At 39.7% G+C, this 22,353-nt stretch overlaps 1 protein-coding gene across 3 annotated transcripts in view; it reads left to right on the forward strand.

The window, feature by feature from the left end:
• LOC149803950 (inter-alpha-trypsin inhibitor heavy chain H3-like) overlaps positions 1-22,353 on the forward strand; it is a 193,756-nt gene that overhangs the window by 48,001 nt on the left and 123,402 nt on the right. For all 3 annotated transcript variants that reach the window (XM_089953769.1, XM_089953772.1, XM_089953771.1), the window contains 2 exons: positions 4,193-4,356; positions 7,548-7,833. In XM_089953769.1, coding sequence (XP_089809895.1) covers positions 4,193-4,356; positions 7,548-7,833 — 450 coding nt within the window. The remainder of the gene's footprint in view (positions 1-4,192; positions 4,357-7,547; positions 7,834-22,353) is intronic.

Raw genomic sequence — 22,353 nt, forward strand, 5'->3', positions numbered from 1 at the left:
TTCAAGTTCGCCTGGTTCGTATAAATATCTAACTGTAACATTACCCAACACTGGCGCCGGCGCTGCCAATGCTAAAGAATCATGTCGTATATATTTTTTGTGATCGCGATGGAAGGTTTCATGTTAGTGGCTCGGGCGATCTCGTTATTTAGCGCAGTTATCACACTTGGTAATCTTGCAACCCATTCGCGCGATCTCGCATCTTGAATGAATTCTTTCGCGTATTGATATCCAAATAATCTTTCGGCGAGTGTTCGATTAAATCTCTCAACGGTTGCCTGATCACGATGAATTTCAGTGTGTCCTCGTCGTATGGTAACGTTATGTTGCTTCATCAGCGATGATACTGCACCTTGAAATTCTTTGCCAGGATCAACTTGTAGCAGATGTGGCCATCGTAGACCACCTTGTGGTCCAGGTCCTCGCTGATAAATTCGTTTAAACGCATCGGCTACTTCAGACGCCGTTTTAGTTGTTAACGGTTCCGCATCTTTGTATCTACTGGCATCATCAACCACTGTTAACGCGTATTTATATGTTTTCCGACGAACAACATCATGTGGCAGAAATAGTATGTCAGCCTGATGAACTTCGTTGGGTACACTAACATCGAAATGCGCGAAGTGAATTTGTTTGGGCGGTGGTAAATAAATTTGCCATATTGCCTGTTTCGATAGCCAATTTTTGGCAACCTCTCTTGTTACCGACGCTGACTTGGCGAGTTTATTAATTGCTGCGTTACCTCTCCAGTATCCGATCGGGGAATAATAAATCGACTTCATTGGAGATGCTTGCATTGTTATTAATTACTAGCGCCTAATACTAGTTTAGATTTCATTGCGGATCTTATTAACCAGTTAGCGAGTGACTCTTTAAGAGATTTATTTTTTATCGCGGATAACGCGTGAATTAATTTCACATCTGCGATATGTCGTTGCTGCAAATCAGGATTTTTATAAGCTACATCATGAACATGACAAGCTGCATCGATAGCGTTTATCGGATACTCGCCAGTTTTTGGTTGATTTTCGCTGTCAAGTCTGATGTCAAGTCTGGTTCCGGGGCCGCAGTAGTTGTATCCGGGAAGATGTTTTTCTCCGGGATATTTTGCCCAGGGAGCTCCAGGGAGTTTTCCAAGTTGGGCTGTGATGTCGCCTCCGCTAAACATTTTTTTTGAAATCTAAATTTTTTTGTGCCACATCGAGCACATATTCCTGTGATCGCCTGTCGATTATTTTTTGTCGTAATTGGTACCGGATTGTTTGTTGGGGTTCGTGCCTTACACTTCACACAATATAAATCCATAATACTATTCATTTGTATACAAATGGAAGTCACTGATTTTTCCGCGACGAAGAAAAAAGAACCGGTGAAACATAATAGTGTGCTACCAAATTCTATCCGCATGATCATCATAGGACCATCTGGGTCGGGTAAAACACAGCTGTTGTTGAATTTGATAATGAAGTGGATGAAATGGGATAAATTATATTTGGTAGCACCATCTGTGGACGAACAGCGATGCTATGATGTGATAAAAGATTTCAACGAGAGTGCAAAAGCGGCCATAGGAAGCGATAACGACATAGTTGAGTTTATAACTGACATCAATGACGCGCCTGGCGTAGATAGCATTGATGGATCAATTAACAATCTAGTTGTGTACGACGATGTTATGCTGGATAAGCAAGCAAACCCTGCGAGAATATTTTCTCGTGGTCGTCATAAAAACACTGATGTCATTTATGTAACTCAACGTTATACACAAATTCCAAAAGTGATCAGAGATAATTGTAACCTACTCGCGGTGTTCAACGGAGTTGACGTACACACGCTACGAAATATTCATCAGACTTGGTGCAGCGGAGACATGGACATCAATAAATTCAAAAATTTCTTTAGTCGTGCACAGCGAACCCCACACGGGTTTGTGACAATAAATTTACACGATCCCAGAACACGATATCGAGTAGGACTTGATACGTTATTTTGTTAAGAGCAGCAGGGAGGGCGTTAACCCAAGTTGGTTTTCATATGTAATCGGTACAGCAATAAGGTTTCCAAGACTAGATTATATGATTAAACCCTTTATTTTGGTAAATAGACACCTTTATTGTCATTGTTGCCAAAATAAAGGGTTTGTTTTCCAAAATAAGTCTTAGTATTTATAATACTATTGATAGAGATGATTTCTGGCGAAAAGACCCTGTGAGATTCGCCCTCCCTGCTGCTGGGTTGTATAATTATGTGGAGTGGGTGAGTCTGGGTGTGTATTTGATGTTAGAATTGTTTGTGGCTAGTGAATCTGGGTTTGCTAGTAGGATTGTGTGTTGCTGGTGAGTGTGCAACGGCTAGGATGATTATTAGAGAGTGATTGAGGCAGTGTGTGCATTTGCTGGTAAGATTGTCTGTAGTGGGTGAGTATGGGTATGCATTTGCTGGTACGATTGTCTGGAGTGGGTCAGTGTGGGTGTGCATTTGCTGGTGCGATTGTCTGGAGTGGGCGAGTCTGGATGTGCAATTGCTGGTAGGATTGTTTGGAGTGGGTGAGTCTGAGTGCGCATTTGCTGGTGGGATTGTCTGGAGTGGGCGAGTGAATGCATTTGGTGGATATATTGTCTGGATTGGGTGAGTCTGGGTGTGCAAATGCTGGTAGGATTGTCCGGAGTTGGTGAGTCTGAGTATGCATTTGCAAGTAAGATTGTCTGGAGTGGGTGAGTCTGAGTGCATTTGCTGGTAAGATTGTCTGGAGTGGGTGAGTCTGGGTGTGCAAAGGATGGTATTAGTATATAGAGTAGGAACGTCTGGGTGTGCGAAGGCTGGTAGGATTTTCTGGAGTTGGTGAGTCTCAGTGTATTTACAAGTAGGATTGTCTGGAGTGGCTGAGTCTGAGTGCGCATTTGCTGGTAAGAATTTCTGGAGTTGGTGAGTCTGAGTGCATTTGCAAGTACGATTGTCTGGAGTGAGTGAGTCTGAGTGCATTTGTTGGTAAGATTGTCTGGAGTGGGTGAGTCTGGGTGTGCACAGGATGGTATTTGTATATAGAGTAGGAAAGTCTGTGTGTGCGAAGGCTAGTATAGTTATGAATGGGTGAGTCTGGTTGTGCAGTGGCCGGTATAACTATGTGGAGTGGGCGAGTCTGACTGTGATAAGGCTAGCATAATTATGTGGAGTGAGTGAGTCTGGGTATGCAAAGTCTAGTATAATTATGTGGAGTGGATGGGTCTGGGTGTACAAAGGCTAGTAGAATCATGTGGAGTGGGTAGGTATGGATATGCACGATCCTTTTTATGGTATGTTTTATATAGGATAATTGTATAATTGTCGTCATAACAAAATAAGAATTTAATAAAATCCCAGATGGTTGGAACGCTTTTCCTATCCCTGTTTCAGATAAATTAGTCCGTTATGTATCTAGTCAGAAACGAATTGTGTTTTTGTCGCTGAGTGGAAAATATCTGGTGTTTAAAAATTGGACGTATTTTTAATAGGCAGAGACAAAATCGTAGTTTTGGACCTAATTTGAAAGACAGGAAACAAGACAGGAAACCCTAAAAACATGAAAACCCTGAAGAAATGAAAACCCTAAAGACATAAAAATCGTTCGGATGAACGCGACTTTTTGATTAATAGTTTATATGGATAATGAAGAGTGTGGCTAAAATCAATATTTGAAGGAATAAAATTCAAATTCTTACAAAGTTTAAACGTTCATATCATTAATTTAATCAGTGCATTGTGATTTTATTGTTTTATGGAAATTTTATTTGTTGACATAATGAAATGTTTTTTTTTTTTTTTATAGAACAACCATAAACGCATATTATCTGTAATGTAAAGTTTTTGATGTCTCCCTACTCATACACATCATTATTGATTAGTACCATATTTCCCGAGTTACCGCCGTTTCAGAAGTAAATCCGCCAAAGCGAATGGAGTTCTGCTATTTGTGGAGAATTTTTTTGTTGTAAAGTTTGAGAGTGTGTTCATCCATTATATTTACCGTTTTATTGTGTTTATCCATAACGTGTACCGTTTTTATTATGTTCATCCTCTACGTTGACCGTTTCAGTGTGTTCACCCATTACGTTTAGCGTTTCATTGCATTCATCCATTACGTTTACCATTTCAGTGTTTTCATTCATTACGTTTACCGTCGCAGTGTGTTCATCCATTACGTTTACGGTTTCAGCTACCAATAACCTCGTTTTGATGACAAGACCTTCTCCTAATACGGCGTTCATTCAGTTTGTTCCGACCATACAGCAACAAATGGACAATGGCCAAAATGGAATATCGGGACAATTTGTGGTCGAATACGACATAGAAAGGTCACGTGATGCTGGAGAGATACTCGTTAGTACACAAGATTTTGGATTTAATGCATTTTAATTAACAATCTGATATTTTAGGTTTTTTGGTTTACAAAAAGTATTTATTTATTATTATCTTTACGAACGTTAAAGGACATAAGACCATTGTGAGGTATGATCGTAGACCCTTTCTACCAAATTCACACTGTGAGGTATGATCGTAGACCCTTTCTATCAAATTCACACTGTGAGGTATGATCGTAGACCCTTTCTACCAAATTCACATTGTGAGGTATGATCGTAGACCCTTTCTACCAAATTCACATTGTGAGGTATGATCGTAGACCCTTTCTACCAAATTCACATTGTGAGGTATGATCGTAGACCATTTCTACCAAATTCACATTGTGAGGACAAGCTCGCAGATTGTCATATAAAAGCCAACCCAAAATTGTGTCACATTCCACACAGCCAATATCAGCATAGTCTAATATAAATTTTTATCTAATGACGCAGAAATGTAATAATACCAATAAAACGTAACCTTCCCACTTGTTTGTCATTAGGTGGCTCGACCGCTCCGGTGGCCTAGTGGTTAGAGCGTCCGCCTCGGATGCGGGAGGTCGTGGGTTCGATCCCCGGCCGAGTCTTACCAAAGACTTACAAAAATTGTACTAACAGCTCCCTCGCTTGGCGCTCAGCATTAAGAGGTTAGGACTGGTCGGCCCAGTGTCAGGATAATGTGACTGGGTGGGACATCGCGTTACATGTCTGCGGCATGATGCCCCAGTGCTGACATCACTATAAACTGCCACATTGCAGACATCGTAGCGATATGACTGAAAAATTGTTAAAGCTACGTTAAAAATCCAAATCACAACACATCACACATTAGGTGGCTCGAGTATACGAATTTCGAGACTGATTCTCGGTCTCAGACACCTTTGCTATCAAGAAAGCATTGTGAAATCTAGAACTAAAACGTTCATTGATTAGTGTTCGTCAGACGGCAAAGAAAAAGCATCCTCTATCTTAGTTGCAATACTTTAAGCTGTCTAACATTAAAATTCTTATATATTTTAATTCAGGTTATCGACTGAATATGAATGACAAAATTATACTCTAAAAGAAAACATAGTGCAGGGTACACTGCAAGATAATTTCCGCGAGAAATAAAGCTTATGAAACCCAGTAATAGGCTTTATGTTTTTTCCTCATTGCGATCATAATTAAAAATATATTGAAAGCGAAACAAAATGTTTCTTTGGAAATATTTTCATAATTAACAGTGCCTAAATGTTCAGGCAAGAATTAAAACTTTTCGAAATGACCATCGCAAGAATTCAGTTAAAAGACTACAGCGGATATACCTGAGCGTTTGATATTATAATGACATGCCGACATAATTAACGTTGTACAGTTGCTTTAGTATTTGTCAAGACGATCACGTGATCTTTAGAGATTTTGCAACCAATCTAACTCAGGTATTATGCACAGTTCGTTCAACAGGCTTTGGTTATTTGGTTTCCATGCGATGAAGTGACATTAACTCACAGTTTGAAATTAGACAGCGACGTTTGGATAGGTTAATTGAAAAGTCATTTCGACATGACCTCCCGTCTTACAGTTTTAGTTAATTATAGAGTAGTTTGATGTAGCGTTAGGGTCTGGTTTTAATCCTGCTGATGGCGGGCTAAGAACAAAATGTGCACACACAATTATACATTAGTTCTAAATAATTTCAGCTGTCGTCGGAGTCTATGATCAACCAAGTTACTTTTGAAGCCACCTGCCGTCAAAGCAATACTCGATAATTACCTACATGCTTGAAATCTTGCTAGAGAACGGAGAACCCAAACCAATAAAAGATTTGCGATTTTGAACCACACGAGGAAACTAGATTATAGAAAGTCATAGATATTTTATATATAGCAAACATGCCTGAAATATCTAAGGTAGTAACAAATGCGTCATAGATATCCAAGGCAGTAGCAAACGTGACCTATATAGTACTTTTAGGTAAAAATGGATCATCAATCTGAAAATTTCAAACACCTAGTAAAAACAGAGCTAGAGGAAAACGGCTAGCTACTCTTGCGTGGTGTGGGCTTGACGTCAAAATCCGACCAGAAATGTGTATGTAATTATGAAGACATATTTTGAAATTGTACACACAACATGAAATCATGCATTCTTTATACCACTGCATATTACAAATAAGATACATGACAATGAAGAATGTACATTTCTACAGATAAAACTAGTACATTTGCTAGGAGTCCCCACAACGTTTGATAATGCTTGCTCCTGACAAATACATTTTAGTGGTACCTTAGAAGGGGTCCCCACAAAACATGATGATGCTTACTACAGAAATATAATACAGTTCATTGGTACCTTAGATAGGAGTCCCTATACTGTCTGATAATGCTTGCTCCAGAAAAATATAATACATCTCAGTGGTAATTTAGATAGGGGTCCCCACAAAACATGATAATGCTTACTACATACAAATATAATACAGTTCATTGGCGTCTTTCGATAGGAGTCCCCACAACGTTTGATAATACTTGCTCCAGACAAATACAATACAGTTAGGTCGTACCTTAGATAGCGGTCCCCATCAAGCCGTGATCATGCTTAGTACAGACAAAAATAATACAAATGAGTGGTACTTTAGATAAGAGTCCCTACAAAGTATAAAAATATACAACTGAGAGGAACCCTAGATAGCGGTCTTCACAAAGTATGATAATGTTTACCCTATCCATTTATCGGGAAATATATTAGCTTTTAAATCAAAATTTGATTGAATTATTGCCCATGTTTAACTTAGAAGTTTTGTCTTGAAGCACTAATTTTGTTTCTGCTCCAGAAAGTTTTTGTGAAGGACATATTGGATTGACACACTTTCGTTACTGAGCTCAACATCAAGAAGACCTAAGTAAAAATGTGTTTGAACCTTTCGTATCAAAAGAGTTATCGCTACTGGTCTTTTCTGTTACGTTTGTCCTTTTGCCATTAACAAGACTTTCTCAAGAGGCAATGCGTCTGTCGACAATCAAGGAAACTAATGTATCATGACAACGCAGTGTCACATCAATGTCTCTCTCGGTGACAGAACTGGTTGTTTCACTTTGACCGAAGGAAACTATACGTTCAGTCTGAATCAATAGTACTACAATTATAATGCTAATGTCAAATTGTAAGAGTTTCTATTTTAATATTTTAAAGGTGGTCAATGGGTACTTTGTACATTTCTTCGCTCCGTCTGGATTCAAACCATTTCCAAAAGATGTCCTATTTATTGTGGACGAAAGCGGCTCCATGTCTGGAAACAAGATGGTTCAAGTCAAAGAGGCAATGACCACCATTCTATCTGACCTTCACGAGGGTGACCGCATGAATATTATAGCTTTTAGTACAGACATTATATTTTGGAAAAATGAAATGGTCATCTGCACAGAAGAAAGTATAATGGAGGCAAATACATTTGTTAAAGGACGAAATGCTGATGGTGGTAAGTACAATAATTTGGTTTCAGAAGAGCACATCGTACCTGTTATGTCAACCATTATTTTCTCTGACCTAACACTAGGTGGTAATTGCATTGAAAATTGGTTTAAGTGACTGTAAAAACAACGTAAATGGTTGATAGTTTTGTATATTTTACCTTGCAAAATATTCCTATAGACCGGGTGATAATTGGTTACCATGCATGCATGCGTGCTTGCGTGCGTGCGTGCATGCATGTATGTATGTATGTATGTATGTATGTATGCATGCATGTGTGTGTGTATGTATGTATATACGTATGTATGCATGTATGTATGTATGTATGTATGTATGTATGCATGTGTGTGTGTATGTATGTATATACGTATGTATGTATGTATGCATTCATGTACATATGGACATTATTTAAAGTTACATTAGCACAAGCCTGGTTTTTTAATGCTGATTATGTTTAAGGACAGAAGTTTCCGCCAGAGCTTCCATATACGGCACTGCCTAAAACTGCAGACACACTGACCACAATAATACATTTGCAAATAAAATACAATAAATGATTTTAGTGGGCTAACGCGTCTAGTGTCCATGTAACTATCAACGATACGTTGAGATCCTTCGTTTTACATATATCAGCTTTCCAGAACAAATAGAGGTTTCAGATGGTTCGAGCACCAAAACGATTAATTGATTAACATTCTGGTTGGGCTGGTGTCTCTTATCTAATTCAGAATCGGATTGTAAACAACTTGTTTGGCTATGCAATGTTCTAGAAACTTCCGAGAAATGGCTGATCACTTCATCACGAGCGAATGACATCAATGTCACTCGACCCATACCGTTCTCAAGTTCAAGAATGAATGCGATGGGTGGCACATTTAATTGTGTATCAGCTTCAGATTTACAGCGTGAAGCCGACGAGGCTTGGCGTTGGGTAGCTGAAGAGCCTGTTATGGCGTAATATCTTTACCATGGTTCAGTTACAGTCAGAGAGCAAACACCAAATCGTTGTACTTTTTATTTCATACAAATATGATAGACACAAAATGTGGTAGGCGCCGGATGGCATTAGAATGCTCGCTCACTGGTCACTACCTTTCTGGTTAAAGCCAAAACTAATACAACCTTACGATGTCGCTACGGACGCCAACGGCAACACAACACATCTGACTGAGCTTTAAGCGCCTATAGTCACTGAAGAGATGATTAAATTCATGTTGTTAGCGTAAACCTCATTGGTCACCTCGGGAAATATAAGCGTGAGCGCAGTCAGGTGGTAAAATGCCGAACTAGACGTAGGCTTGATACGGTCGTCAACGGTATAGATACCTACCGTTGTCTGGCGGGATGCCGCCTTCAAGCTCGCCTTCTGAGTAAACGTAACGCATGCTAGTGACAGTTTTTTCTCTATGATTGGTCGCAAGTGGGTCGCCGTGCGTCAATCGCGCAACAGGAGGAACGGTAACGTCAAGCACGTGGCGGACAGGTCGGAACATGAAAGGCCCCAAACATTTCATCTATATACATTTCCGGCTAAGTTTTCGCCGTTGAGTAGGCTACGTTTAACTAGCTGGATCGCAAGAAAAATAAACGACTTACACTTCATATGTGCCCGGATGTGCTTATTAGACCAGCACAAAAGCGCCAGGCGTTGTCGCACGTGGCGGAGTGTGCCCTCAAAACGTTTACATCCAGTAGAACCCATAGGGTCTGCACACCAAAACTCAATAAACACCGAGGCATTGTTTATGCGTTATGACTCATATGTTTATGCTTGCATGTCGGCTTGTAAACAATAGTTTTATCAGGTTTCATTTGTTCAGGCAGGAATGCTTTACCGCCGACATAAAGCGTAATCAGTGAGCAATATCCTTGTTCTGGAATTGGGTATGCCAACCATGGTTGGATTGCTACCATTTCCGTTCTATCAGAATCCGCTCGGGGTTTAGCTTGCGGACGCTGGTTAGCGTTTTCTTGACAAGTGTTTCACAGACTTCTTAGCCGGAAGGGTCTATTATATAAACGGTAGAGTTGGCCTCGCCACGGACCTATGGACAATTGTTGGCTTTGTTGATTCGGGTAGTGTCACAGATGATAACAGCGATATCATAAAAGCTGTTTGTAGAACGCTTCTGCTGAGCCAGAGTGGTTGATGATAAACGCACTTTGTACCAGAACATTCCAAAATGGTGCATGTGTTGGCGCTAATACATGGCGAATACGTACCAGATATTAAAGATCTTAAGCTGCGTATCCATCCAATGCACATGCACGAGTTCAAAACTCCGACAGCTTTAGCATTTTTTTTTTTTTTACTTGCGCCGCGATGATATCACTTGCATTTTTGATCTGGAGGAGTGGAGCGTTAAATCCTAGGTTGATCTAATGTATAAACTTGAAATTTGTGTTCTAGTTTTTCCAATTGTCCATATTGCTTATCTTGTCAGTTTGTAACGCTTCTGGTGCCATGAACTTACACCACTCCTCCAGCAGAAGTTGGTTTCTGTCTATCGTTCTTGGCTTGATTGTTGCTCTTATAGTGGTGCGTCCACTTATTCTTTCCAGAGGAGCTGGTGGTATTTCAATTGTTCAACAAAGGTATAAAACTTGCCTTAGTTTGTCATAGCTACCTGGGAAACTTGCGTTAGTTTGTCATAGCTACCTGGGAACGTTCCGGGCAATTTGAGATCATGGTGCTTGACGACCTTGGAATGGTCGACGACAGTGAGGTAGTAAATGACTTAGACGAGGTTACTTCGTTTACCGACCCATTTGCGTAAAGGTGACTACCAACCCAAAATCCGCCGTGACTGAAACGCGGAGGTGAGTGATATTTAGAGATGAAGTTATGGTGGTTCAACATAATTTAGGCATACGGTGAGTAAGCAACGTTTTTCAGAATGAATCTAATCAAAACACCGCCAGTTTGTATATGGACACTTTAGTAGTAAAAATGGGATTGCAACCTTATGGCGCAAACACATATCGATGGAGCACATTAAAAGTGGCAAACATATGTTAAAAAACTGCCGACCTTTTAAGATTATTTGTCGTAATAAAATATTTCTATTACAGAAGAAATAAGAAAAGATCTTGAACCCATAGCCTAAACAAATGACGACCGCATGTAAACCATGGAACACATCGACCAGGCGCTTTCAGGAGTTGTTTTTCAAATATAATATGCGGTAAAAAGGGCACTATCAGTAAATCATTTTAGCTACAACAAAGCCGTGTAGACCATTATCGCAGAGCGGACCAACTAAATTGAACGCTACGCCCAAATAGATGGAAAACCTGGAAAAAGACGACAACATGCCAAGGGCTCCGAGAACCGCGATAACTTGTCAACCAAACTACCCACGAAGCAGCAAAAGAATGATACCCAGAAAATTGTAGTAGATTACCTTAACTTACGACCCCGCGGACAGTTTCCAGTGATGCTCGAATCAATGCAGTAAGTACTTGATTGACACGTTCCGCTGACAGATCGCACATGCGCGTCTTTTTGCGAGAAACAAGTTATCGTTCTGTTGCTTACATCTTTATGGCCCTTGAAGTTATTGTCAGTACAATTGTGCTTGAAATAAATTCAACATTTTCCGACGCGGTTTAAAAATGGATTACCCCCCCCCCCCCATCAGCTAGCAGACTGGAAAAAGCGTTAGGCGAAACGTGTTTGCTGCCTTGCTTGAAATGATCGGTACCATTTTTTCGTCCTTGCTGACATGGCCGCCTCCACCATTACCTTGCTGCCCGGGCACGTTTTCATGTTGATTGTTGCAATTTGATTTGCGTTCTCGAAATCAATTCTTTCAAGCGCTACCGGTTTCGATTAATCTGCCAAAGCATGGCTACACCAAAATACTGCCTCCAACAATCATAGCTGTTTCGACCGCTTTGTTGGTTGATTGGATCTTCAGTCGTATACATTGGCCGGAGACAGCTTCGCTCTTAGTGGTGACATGGCTGGAGCAGGGCCGTTGACCCTCTTGCTAGCGGCATCGGTGTAACAAAAGACGGTTGTGCTCGTGTTTTCCAAAGCTCACTAGTGGCCAGAATGCTGTTGCACTAACCGTAGACACATATTAGCTTCATGTTCGACGGCACCAGATGCATAATCCAGCTTGATTTGCTAGTAACAAAGGAATTTCAGGCATTTATGAGGCAGTTCCGATCGATCTGCAGGCCCATCTAACAGTTTCTCGACGTTAGGTTAAAACCGCTTGCGTGTGTTGAAGGCGTTGGTTCTGACGCTGAAGCACATATTTTGTAGGCTCCCTATAAGCGATCGTATGCTTTCGCTCACGCGCACCAGACCTGGTTGGGAGAAAACAGCATAATCCCGACGTATAAGCGATATCCATAAGTTAATTTGTGGCGTTTGGTTTTGGTGATTAAAGGCTAGGTCCTCCGGGTGAAATCTCAAGTTCAGTACATACTGGTAAGTAGATTTCACTTCGATTTCGATGACAGCGCCTGGTGAAAGTTGATGTAGGATTCGCATAGGGCCTCCAATCGTTTTCCCGTAAAACAATTCAGTGGGCGAGAACGGTAAACTTTATTGTGGAACCACGCGATACGCGAACAGAACGGCATTCAAATAACGACCACAACCTTAAAGACACTCCGCGCACATTCGCCGTAGCATTTGTTTCAGGGTACCATTACATGGCCCCCCCCTCTCCGAGAGTTATACATCGGATGGTACGGTGTCGTATTCAGTTATTTGGTGGACAACAACCTACTAATTTCACTCGTGGGGTCAAAAGTGAATTGGGGTCCTCAATCAGCAAGGATTTCTTCCGGCAGCCCCACAGTGCTAAATATATCAACCAGCGCTTCATACACCATATCCGTTTTAATACTTGGCAACACTGGAACTTCAGGGTACATGGTTGCATAATCCACGAGTGTAATGACATGCCTGTTTTTCCTGACGGTCACAGGTTGTATTGGCTCAACAATATTCACCGCCACCCAGTTAAATGGTGTGTCTATTAAAGGCATATATCCCAGGGGGATTCATGAAACCCTCCCCTTAGATAAAGTTTTCTGGCACACGTCACAAGACAGCCAGCATTCTACTAGTGGTCTTTCCCTTACCGAGATGACCCGCTATGCTAGACTCATGCGCCACCCGCAGTATACGAGATCTATATTTCTGTGGCACAACCAATTGCCAACATTTCCTACCGTCTTGTGTGGTAAACTCCCTGTGGATGAACCCATTCTTCCGTACAAACTTTGAGCTGCCGACACCCTTATAGTGTTTAATGGAGTTAGACGAGATTTTTCCTGCAATCGATTTCACTGATTCCTCACGTTCTTGCTCTCTTATACGTTTAATTTACACAACGCGTTTATCTCTTGCCGGGTCTGCACTCGCGTTTCATCTGCATGGTTTTAAAGTATTCTAAAATCTGCCATGGTCGGAAGACGGGAACCTTCGACGTTGTCGATTGTCAGATCGTAAATCGGGTTATCCTTGCAGAGGCCATCGACTGTTCTGGTCAAGTATGGAGTTTCATTCTCGATTCTTGCAACGGGTTTTCGATCGAGCGATAGAATAGTATGCAGAGAGACTCGCACCCAATCATTTGGATATCCTTCACGAGACTACGCTTGATAAAAACACCTGTACAACCAGTGTCACGCAAAACCATGACCTCTTGACCGTTAACTTCATTTTTCGCTATTGATATCCGCGCGTCAGGTAGAAGATACGTACCGAGTGATGGAATACTGCATTCGACCTGAATAGGTATAGCGGATCGGTTTTGGTTCTCTATAGCCTTGTGTATAGGACCCTTCCTTTTAGGACAATTTGCTTGAAAATGGCCCCATTCGTTATGTGCATAGCATTGCCCACCCTGACGACATGTACCCTTACCAGATCTACTTACCTCATTCGATTTCACGGTTCTCTAGGCGTCGTTCCCCTTGACTGATTTCCAGACTCATCCTTTGAAACCACTCTCTGAGTTCCCCCAAGAGCTTCGGCAAAGTAATTCGCCTGCTTAGCCACGTCTCGAACGTTCGAAAATGCTTTCCCCTTTCAGACATTGGTTCAATTGCCGACCAACTTTACTTTTCAAGTGATCTCTGAGCGAGAAATCAGTCAAACCTTCAGACGTGATCTGCACTTTACGACAGTCAATCCATCGTTGAAAATAATTAACTACTATGACAATAAACTGACTAAAGGTTTCTCCCTTCTCCGGTTTGCAACACATGAACTTTTTACGAAAATCCTGCTCAGTCAATTCATACCTTTTCAGAAGTGCTTCTTTCAGAGCGTCTTAATTTAACACATCGCTCCTGGTGAGTCGCGAGTATACATCTAGCGCTTCTTCTTTTAACGAAGCACTACGATATAGATCCCAATCATCTCGCCTCCACCTCTGGGTCTCGGTATATCGCTCAAACCGATGGATATAACTATCCGTGTTATCCTTTTCATCAACGAAGAAAGGTAATTCTAGGCCCTGTAGCCTGCTAGAGGCACAATCTTGTTCTCCTTTTCTAGCGGTTAATAATTCTAATTGTCTGTCTTAATCTCTTTGCTTATTTCGTTCATCTACCTCTATAATATCTAATCTTGCCTGCTTTTTTTAATTCCACCCTTCTTAACTCTGCTTCCCTTTCTAATGTAAATCTTTCCTTCTCTGATTTCCCTTTTTCTTTCGAGTTGTTTTACCATTTCTATTCTTCTTTCTTCAGCTTCCCTTTTGAATGCCAGTCTCAATATTTCCTTGTCTGATTCCATTTCCTTTGCCTTTCCAACCCTTTCTCAGGCTTGTTCCACCTGTATAAATGTTCTCAGACTTTCTCCTTCATAAGTTGTTTACATACATCAACTAAGTCCTTAAGTGATTACATGATTGTTAGCTGATAGGTTCACCTAAACTATATAAATTAGTAAGTCTTTAGGAACGTCAAACTACAATTATCCACAGTAAGGCAAAATAAGCAAAACAAACATGTAAAGGTATGGAACCCCGCACAATACTGAAGATTGATTGTCAAAAAGGTCACAATATTCAACTTACAAACAGATGCATACGATCGTACACAAGATGTCGGTAATTCACTCAGTCCAAAGATCCCACATCTGACATCAGTGTAACAGGAATGAAATCGAATGGACCCTTGGAGGGAATGAAAACACAACACAATGTGAGTTTATGAAATGAATACAAATGTTCACGACAATACATACGCAAATAGGCTCATAAACAGACCCACTGCATATGACACAAGACTACCATACCGAGCAGGGTATGAAAATACAGAGTATCATATATGAAACAATATGAATATGTTTCATACAACCACAATATATGTAATGAAAAGAATATGATTCACACAACCATATGATGCAAAGTAAGTATTGTTCACACAACAATATGATACAATGAAAACAAGTGTGGTTCACGCAACCATATGATACAAAGAAAGTTAAAGATGTCACAAAACCTTGTTTTCTAGTAAACATTGCCCTTATTCAGGGTTCGGAATTCACATCGTTATTCTTTGGCCTTCTCTAGAATCCGGAATTCCTATTCAACAATTCCCATCGCGTAACAAACATACTGTCGGTTGAAATGGCTTCGCTGCCACGCTACATATCATGGCCTCATAATTCTGGTTCTTTCCGCCCATGCATCATCCATCCATCCATCGATACAGCTATAAATATATCAAGCTGGTCATAATAAATACACTAAAAGCAGAAAGGAAATCAATAAATACATGCTACCACATTGTTTTACGTCAAAATAAAGTCCTTAGCAATAAATTGTAACAGACCAACAATTTTCTTGTGTTTTAAATCCGACAATGGCAAATAAAGACAGTATATGAAAGGGAGACATCTAATTATATATATATATATATATATATATATATATATATATATATATATATATATATATATATATATATATATATATATATATTAACTGGTATATTATTTAACACTTATCTATATGGCTGTAGAAAGACGTACGTGTACTGACACTCATTGACAAGATCCAAGTGATCACTCTGTCGCATAAGACAATATGTCCCCTATAAATACAGAGGAAAAATTGTAGACGACAATGGGTAAAGTACCCGTGCACATCGTGCTATATGGGCATATCGTGCTATATGGACACATCGTGCTATATGGGCATATCGTGCTATATGGACATATCGCCGCGAGCGACCTACGGCGATATGCATGTAATGCCCAGTCACAAAATAAAAAATAAAATTTTTTTATGAACTACCATAGGTAACACTGTATACGTCTAAGAAACCATATACCCAACTTTTTCTAAGGTATTACCTAATTATTATCTTGCCTTATTCTGTGACAGCGACTAAAACAGTTTTGGCACTTCTTTGGCGATGGTTCCTTCAGTCAGCAAATTTTCAGCGTTTTAGACGAAAAACGGAGCTTTAACTTTTATGAAACCACTCTCATATTCGAGTTTAGCACACAGCAAATGCAATAAACCACGGCTGTCTTTCGTATGCGATTACAAATTTGCAGCCAAATAAAAGACATCTATGTCACAACCGTTATTTACGACAACGGCATCTAAAAGATTGAATTGAATATCTGCGACAACATATGCAGCGACACAATAACCTGCTATCTGATTTTTGGTCTCGGCCCCAACACAATCAATAGCGTTGTGAACTGCAGTATTGCAAACGGCGGAAATATTAGCTACAGCCTCGGCGTCAGTAGTCAAACCACTATGTTTCTAAACCCAAACGTAGTATACATGAATGTGGCAAGAAGTGGTTTCGATCTTGTGGTGTACACATTAAAAATGGCGATGATGGCAGTTGGTATCGCGTTCAGTGTTCTGCTTGATATGAATACAAAAGATTGTGAACCCACTAACCAGCAGGATGCCACTACTAAGGCTTACGTCGATACGGTCCCTTACAGCATGTCCGGCGATCTTGGATTGTTAATGGCCCCTGCATGCAGCCATCAACCAAGAGCTTAACTTTCTCCCTAACACTTGGCGCTGCAAGCAGGAGGCTTTTCTTCGTGAGAGATGCCAAATAGAGCTTTCGTCCTGATCACGTTTCAGTCTACATACGACTACAGAATTGAACCAGGCTCTGGCGATGCCATTTTATACGTCAAACGGATCTTTCGATTCAATCATGCTTCAGTGTACTCGTCATTACCTGATTGAACTTGGCTCTGGAGATGTCATTTTATATCCCAAAACCTTGCTCGTGCAGGTGTTTAAGTCATAATCAATTTCCTACAATCACATATTCGACGTCGACGACCCGTCTGATCAGTAATTTGACAGAACTGAAGGCTATGATACAAGCATCCTTGCTTAAAACCTACGAATATACTGATGCGTGCAGAGAGAACGTGATTCCGTTTACACGAGTCGCCACTGGCCTGTCTCGGCTCGAACACTTTTCGTGCTAGCTCAACAACGTCGCGAAGCCGCGGATCCTGATCAATCACAGCTTCTGATAATGCTTCAGAGGCAGTTTCAGTACAATACTGAACCATCTCTAGCGGGAATCACTTGAATCCAGGCGAACCAAGTCCCATATGACCATGTTGTACAATATTGCGAACAATCTAATGGATATACCAGCGGACAAATACCTGATCCTAGCATATAGCCAAACTAGGGCAAACCACAGGAAAGGTTCTAATTAAAGTCAGCATCGACAAATTGTTTCAAGTTCAGCTTCTTCACATGTACAATAGGAACTTGGAAAAAAATTATCATCAATAATTGCAGATTATCCTGACTTGGTATCTCACAAGCAGGAGCGTTCCAAAATCACATGCTGATGAAATAGCCAGCTACAGTAAGACCTAGTGATTCACAGAGCTATGCCGGTTGAGGTTCCTTATCTTTTCGCCGCTACTGTAGTCGGATTGGTCTGGGTATGACGTGGCGAAAACGTACACTGACACTCTTTTACTTGTTTCTGCCTTTCCTGTCATTACTCTTCTGACAGTTTTATCATTTCCGTCTTTACTTTATCTTTGTCCACGCACTACCTGTTGTTTAATAGTCAAGTGTGACTGCGCCAACGTATTTATAGATAAACAGAGTTTCACCACCCGTTCCACCACCTAACTAAGCGTTCAATTAGCCTTTTGCTTATTGACCGACAGTCACAAAGGCAAGAACGAAAAACTAACCCGGGCCTAAATTTCAACACAATTCACACACAGTATGATATGGCAGCTTTGTATTTGTGTTTATATTTGTGGTGTATGTATCATCGACATAACTAGCGCCGAACAGCTCAGCTTTGCCTCGTATAAGCTAAACGCTGAGCAATCATAGGATTGTAACATATTATAATGCGGAGCTGCCTGTGATATTCATTAGTATAGGCCGTAGACACTACATGTTTAAAATACAGAAAAGAGATAAAATAATTAAACAAATAAAATATCTGGAGCTGATAAACTTGGAGTAAGCTTGGGGTTCCGGTGTATCTTATGCGTATGAACCAACGCATGCATTCATACAAACGTATTCCCTGGGATTCCAGCATGCATTGTTTTTAAAACAACATTACGCTGGCTGAACGTATCCAACCATGTATTATTCAATTCATTGTGTAAATCCACCATTGGCATCCAGGATATCTTAGCTGAACCTACGCCCCAAACCCTAAAATGGCGTGAATACCCAAGCAAAATTTCCCGGTAAGGATTACGGATTCTCAACCGGCTTGGAAGCCATATTTCTCCCATTGCTAGAATGCCCCAAAGCATACAAGAAAGGATGAAGTAAAAAAAGTTTAAAATCCTTAAAATAAAAGCTCCGAGAGCCTCCTACGACAAGCAGCATTGCCTATTGGGCCTTTTCTGCAACCCCAGAACAAACTATAAGCGGACCATAATCAATAGTGCGTAATGCGAATTATAAACTATATTATCCTAAATATTAATATACGGAATCAGCTGGATCAAACCCCTTCTCCCATCTCGTTTTTGTACATGCAAACATTAAGATTACTCTAGTTTTATCCCTAATCTGGCCTTAAAATTAAAATGTTTGTTATCCAGGAATTTTTGAAAACTATTCCTTGATAATCTTGGAAATATATTTTAAGAGTTTATCAGAAATAAATACTTGGTTCTATAATAAAAGCTGCTGGACAAGAAAGATTTCTTCATCCCGTGAGGCAAAGACCTTATGGGATGAAAATTGTATCTGTCAGTTACTTGAATAAGTAAAACAAAGGTTTTTGATTGGTTGAGTGTCAGTGATGACAGTAGTAAAAGCATAGATTTGAATCACTAGAGCAGCAGGGAGGGTGAACAGACCAGACTTGTTCCTTCGTTTGAAGGCTCCTACAAATTAATTATTTTTAGAAACTTTTATTTTCAAAATTAAAAGCTTCTACGGGACGTTATTTTTTCCTCAATAAGTAACGGTGACAACACATATATGTTGATGTATATGAAAAAAATTTAAAATATTTGGTCGAGACCGATCCGATATCGTGCTCGTGGATCATGTAAATTTATCGTTATAAATCCATGTGGAGTTAACTGAGCACGACTAAACAGATTTTTAAATTTAACTATATCCATGTCGCCATTACACCAAGTCTGATGAATATTCCGCAACGTGTGTGTGTCAACGCCGTTAAATACTGCTAAAATGTTGCAATTATCTCTAATTACTTTGGGAATCTGCGTGTGTCTCTGAGTTACATAAATAACGTCAGTATTTTTATGTCGTTCACGTGAAAATATCCTTGATGGATTTGCTTGTTTGTCTAATATTACGTCGTCGTATACAACTAAATTATTAATGTCTCCGTCAAGGTCATCAACGGATGGTGCATCATTAATATCTGTGATAAATTCGATAACATTTTCGTGATTTTCGCTCAACAATGATGCATTTTCGTTAAAATCTTATAGTACCTCATAACATCGCTGATCGTCAACAGATGGTGCAACTAAATATAATTTATCCCATTTTAACCACCTCATTATCAAATTTAACAACAACTGCGTTTTACCAGATCCAGATGGGCCTATTATTATCATTCTGATGGAATTTGGCAATGCCGCGTGATGCTTAACTTGTTCACGTTTTTTTTTGTAGCAGAAAAATCAATTACATTCATGATATAATAATATTCATGGATTTATATTGTGTAAAATGTCGCTCGCGTACTTCAACGATAGGCCTAACTACTGTTGTTACGTGCAATAATAGACCAGCAATGACAGGTGCATGTGCAAAATGTGGCACAAAGAAATTTAGATTTGTTTCATCTGGACAACAAACAAAACCAACCAAAATGAAATCTAAAAAAAAAGAAAAACAGAAAAGTACGGCGGTGACATTGCCTCAGGATTAACAAAATTACCTGGCACTCCTTGGGCAAAGTATCCCGGAGAAAAACATCTTCCGGGATATTATTATTGTGGCCCTGGTATTCGATTAGATCTTAGACTTGACAGCGATGATAAACCAAAATTAAACGAAGAACCAGTAAATGCTATTGATCAAGCATGGTATGTTCATGATATTGCTTACCGAAGCAAAGATTTACAACAAAGACACCTCGCAGATGTAAATTTAATTCACGCATTAAATTCTATCCCTGGAAAATCTATCAGAGAAAAATTAATTAGTTGGTTAATTAATACTGCGATGAAAAGTAAATTAATGTTCGGCGCTGGTAATTAATAGTATGGAATCGATTTATGATTCTCCAGTTGGATTTTGGCGAGGTAAAGCAGCAATTAATAAACTTGCCAAAGCTGCTCACGTAAAGATCCCCGTGGCAGTATCGTGGTTATCTAAACAAGCTGTTTGGCAAATGTATCTTCCGCCACCTAAACGATTAGAACACGCACACTTTGAAGTCAGCGTACCAAATGAGGTTTATCAAGCTGATATTATGTTTCCTCAAATGACACCGTTAACGGTAAAACTTACAAATATGTGTTAACGGTAGTTGATATTGCTTGTAGATATAAAGAAGCAGAACCGCTAATAACTAAAACAGCCACCGAAGTTGCAAACGCATTTAATAGAATTTATCAACAAGGACCCTTAAAATGGCCAAATTTACTTCAAGTTGAATCCTGGCAGAGAGTTTTTAGGTGCGGTATCATTTTTAATGAAACAAAATAACGTCAATATACGGCGTGGACACACTGGAATTCATCGAGATCAAGCAATTGTTGAGCGATTTAATAAAACACTTGCTGAGCGATTATTTGGGTATCAATATGCACGAGAATTTATCATCGATGAAAGATCTCACGAGTGGGTAGAAAGATTACCAGATGTAATTAGCGCGATAAATAGCGAAATAACACGAACAATAAACATGAGACTAGCAATTGCAATTACAAAAACAATTATACCAATAAAACGGCGTGATTTTTCAACTTGGCCGGTATTAAGCAGTATTACTGTGAGATATTTATACAAACCAGGTGAAGCTGAAGGTGGCAGACAAAAAGCAACTGATCCTGTTTGGAGCGTTACATCACATAAAATATCTACCGTGACAAGGTCATCGCGAAGACCGGCAATTTATGTTCTTGATTCGTTAGCTCCTCAACGTGGATTTACTCCTCGCGAAGAATTACAAATAATTCCTGCGGACACACAATTACCACCTAAATCACTCAAATAACACGTCTGTTACATTCTAAACACGCAATGTGACATTTTCTCGTGTATGACCGAGACTATTATTCTTTCTGTCGACGGTAAACTGCCTCAAATCATTTTTTAAATATTTCCATAACATTATGCAATTACAACCTGAGCATTGATTATTTTGTTGTTTCATTAGCAACATTACAGCATCAACATCTAGGTCGAATTCACGATTATTTTTTCTTTCATTTTGTTTATAACTGGATAATTTTTTCTCAATTATATCTTCACATGTTTCATCGTTAATTATCATCCTATCTAGAACGATTCATCTCAATTGAGATCATTTTCTAACCCTAGATACGGCTAATAAACTAAATTCGACCATTCTGTGCGATCATCAACGATCCAAACATGAGTATCCGAAATTAGTTAATCCTTGTGATGAATGAATCGTCACTGCATGTCCTAGTTTCCACGGAGATTTTTCCATATTAAACGCTTCTTCGACAGCGTTGATATCAACGGCGACAATATCATTTAACACCAAATTCTTTTTTCCTTTCCCTGGCACATCAACGTTAATATTTTGTCGTCGAGTATCTGCTGGTCGATAACATAATGGTACAGGTAATAATGGAAATTTGTTCACGTTGTAGTTGAAATAGTTCTTGTTGAAGATGATCACGAACTATTTTTCTGCTTGCAACTATCAAATGATCTGGTCTCCATAAATTTAAGAAATTTTTCATTGATGTTTCGCTGATTACTTCTCTCATCATGTTACATTGAATTTTATTCGGCTGTAATCGAATTCATTTTTTTAAATCAGTCAATGCTGCATTAAGAGATCTATAATCGATGTCAACTTCTTCGTAATAATCAAC

This window comes from Sinohyriopsis cumingii, chromosome 3 (assembly GCF_028554795.1).
Source record: "Sinohyriopsis cumingii isolate HCF-2022 chromosome 3, ASM2855479v2, whole genome shotgun sequence".
Taxonomy (NCBI): domain Eukaryota; kingdom Metazoa; phylum Mollusca; class Bivalvia; order Unionida; family Unionidae; genus Sinohyriopsis; species Sinohyriopsis cumingii.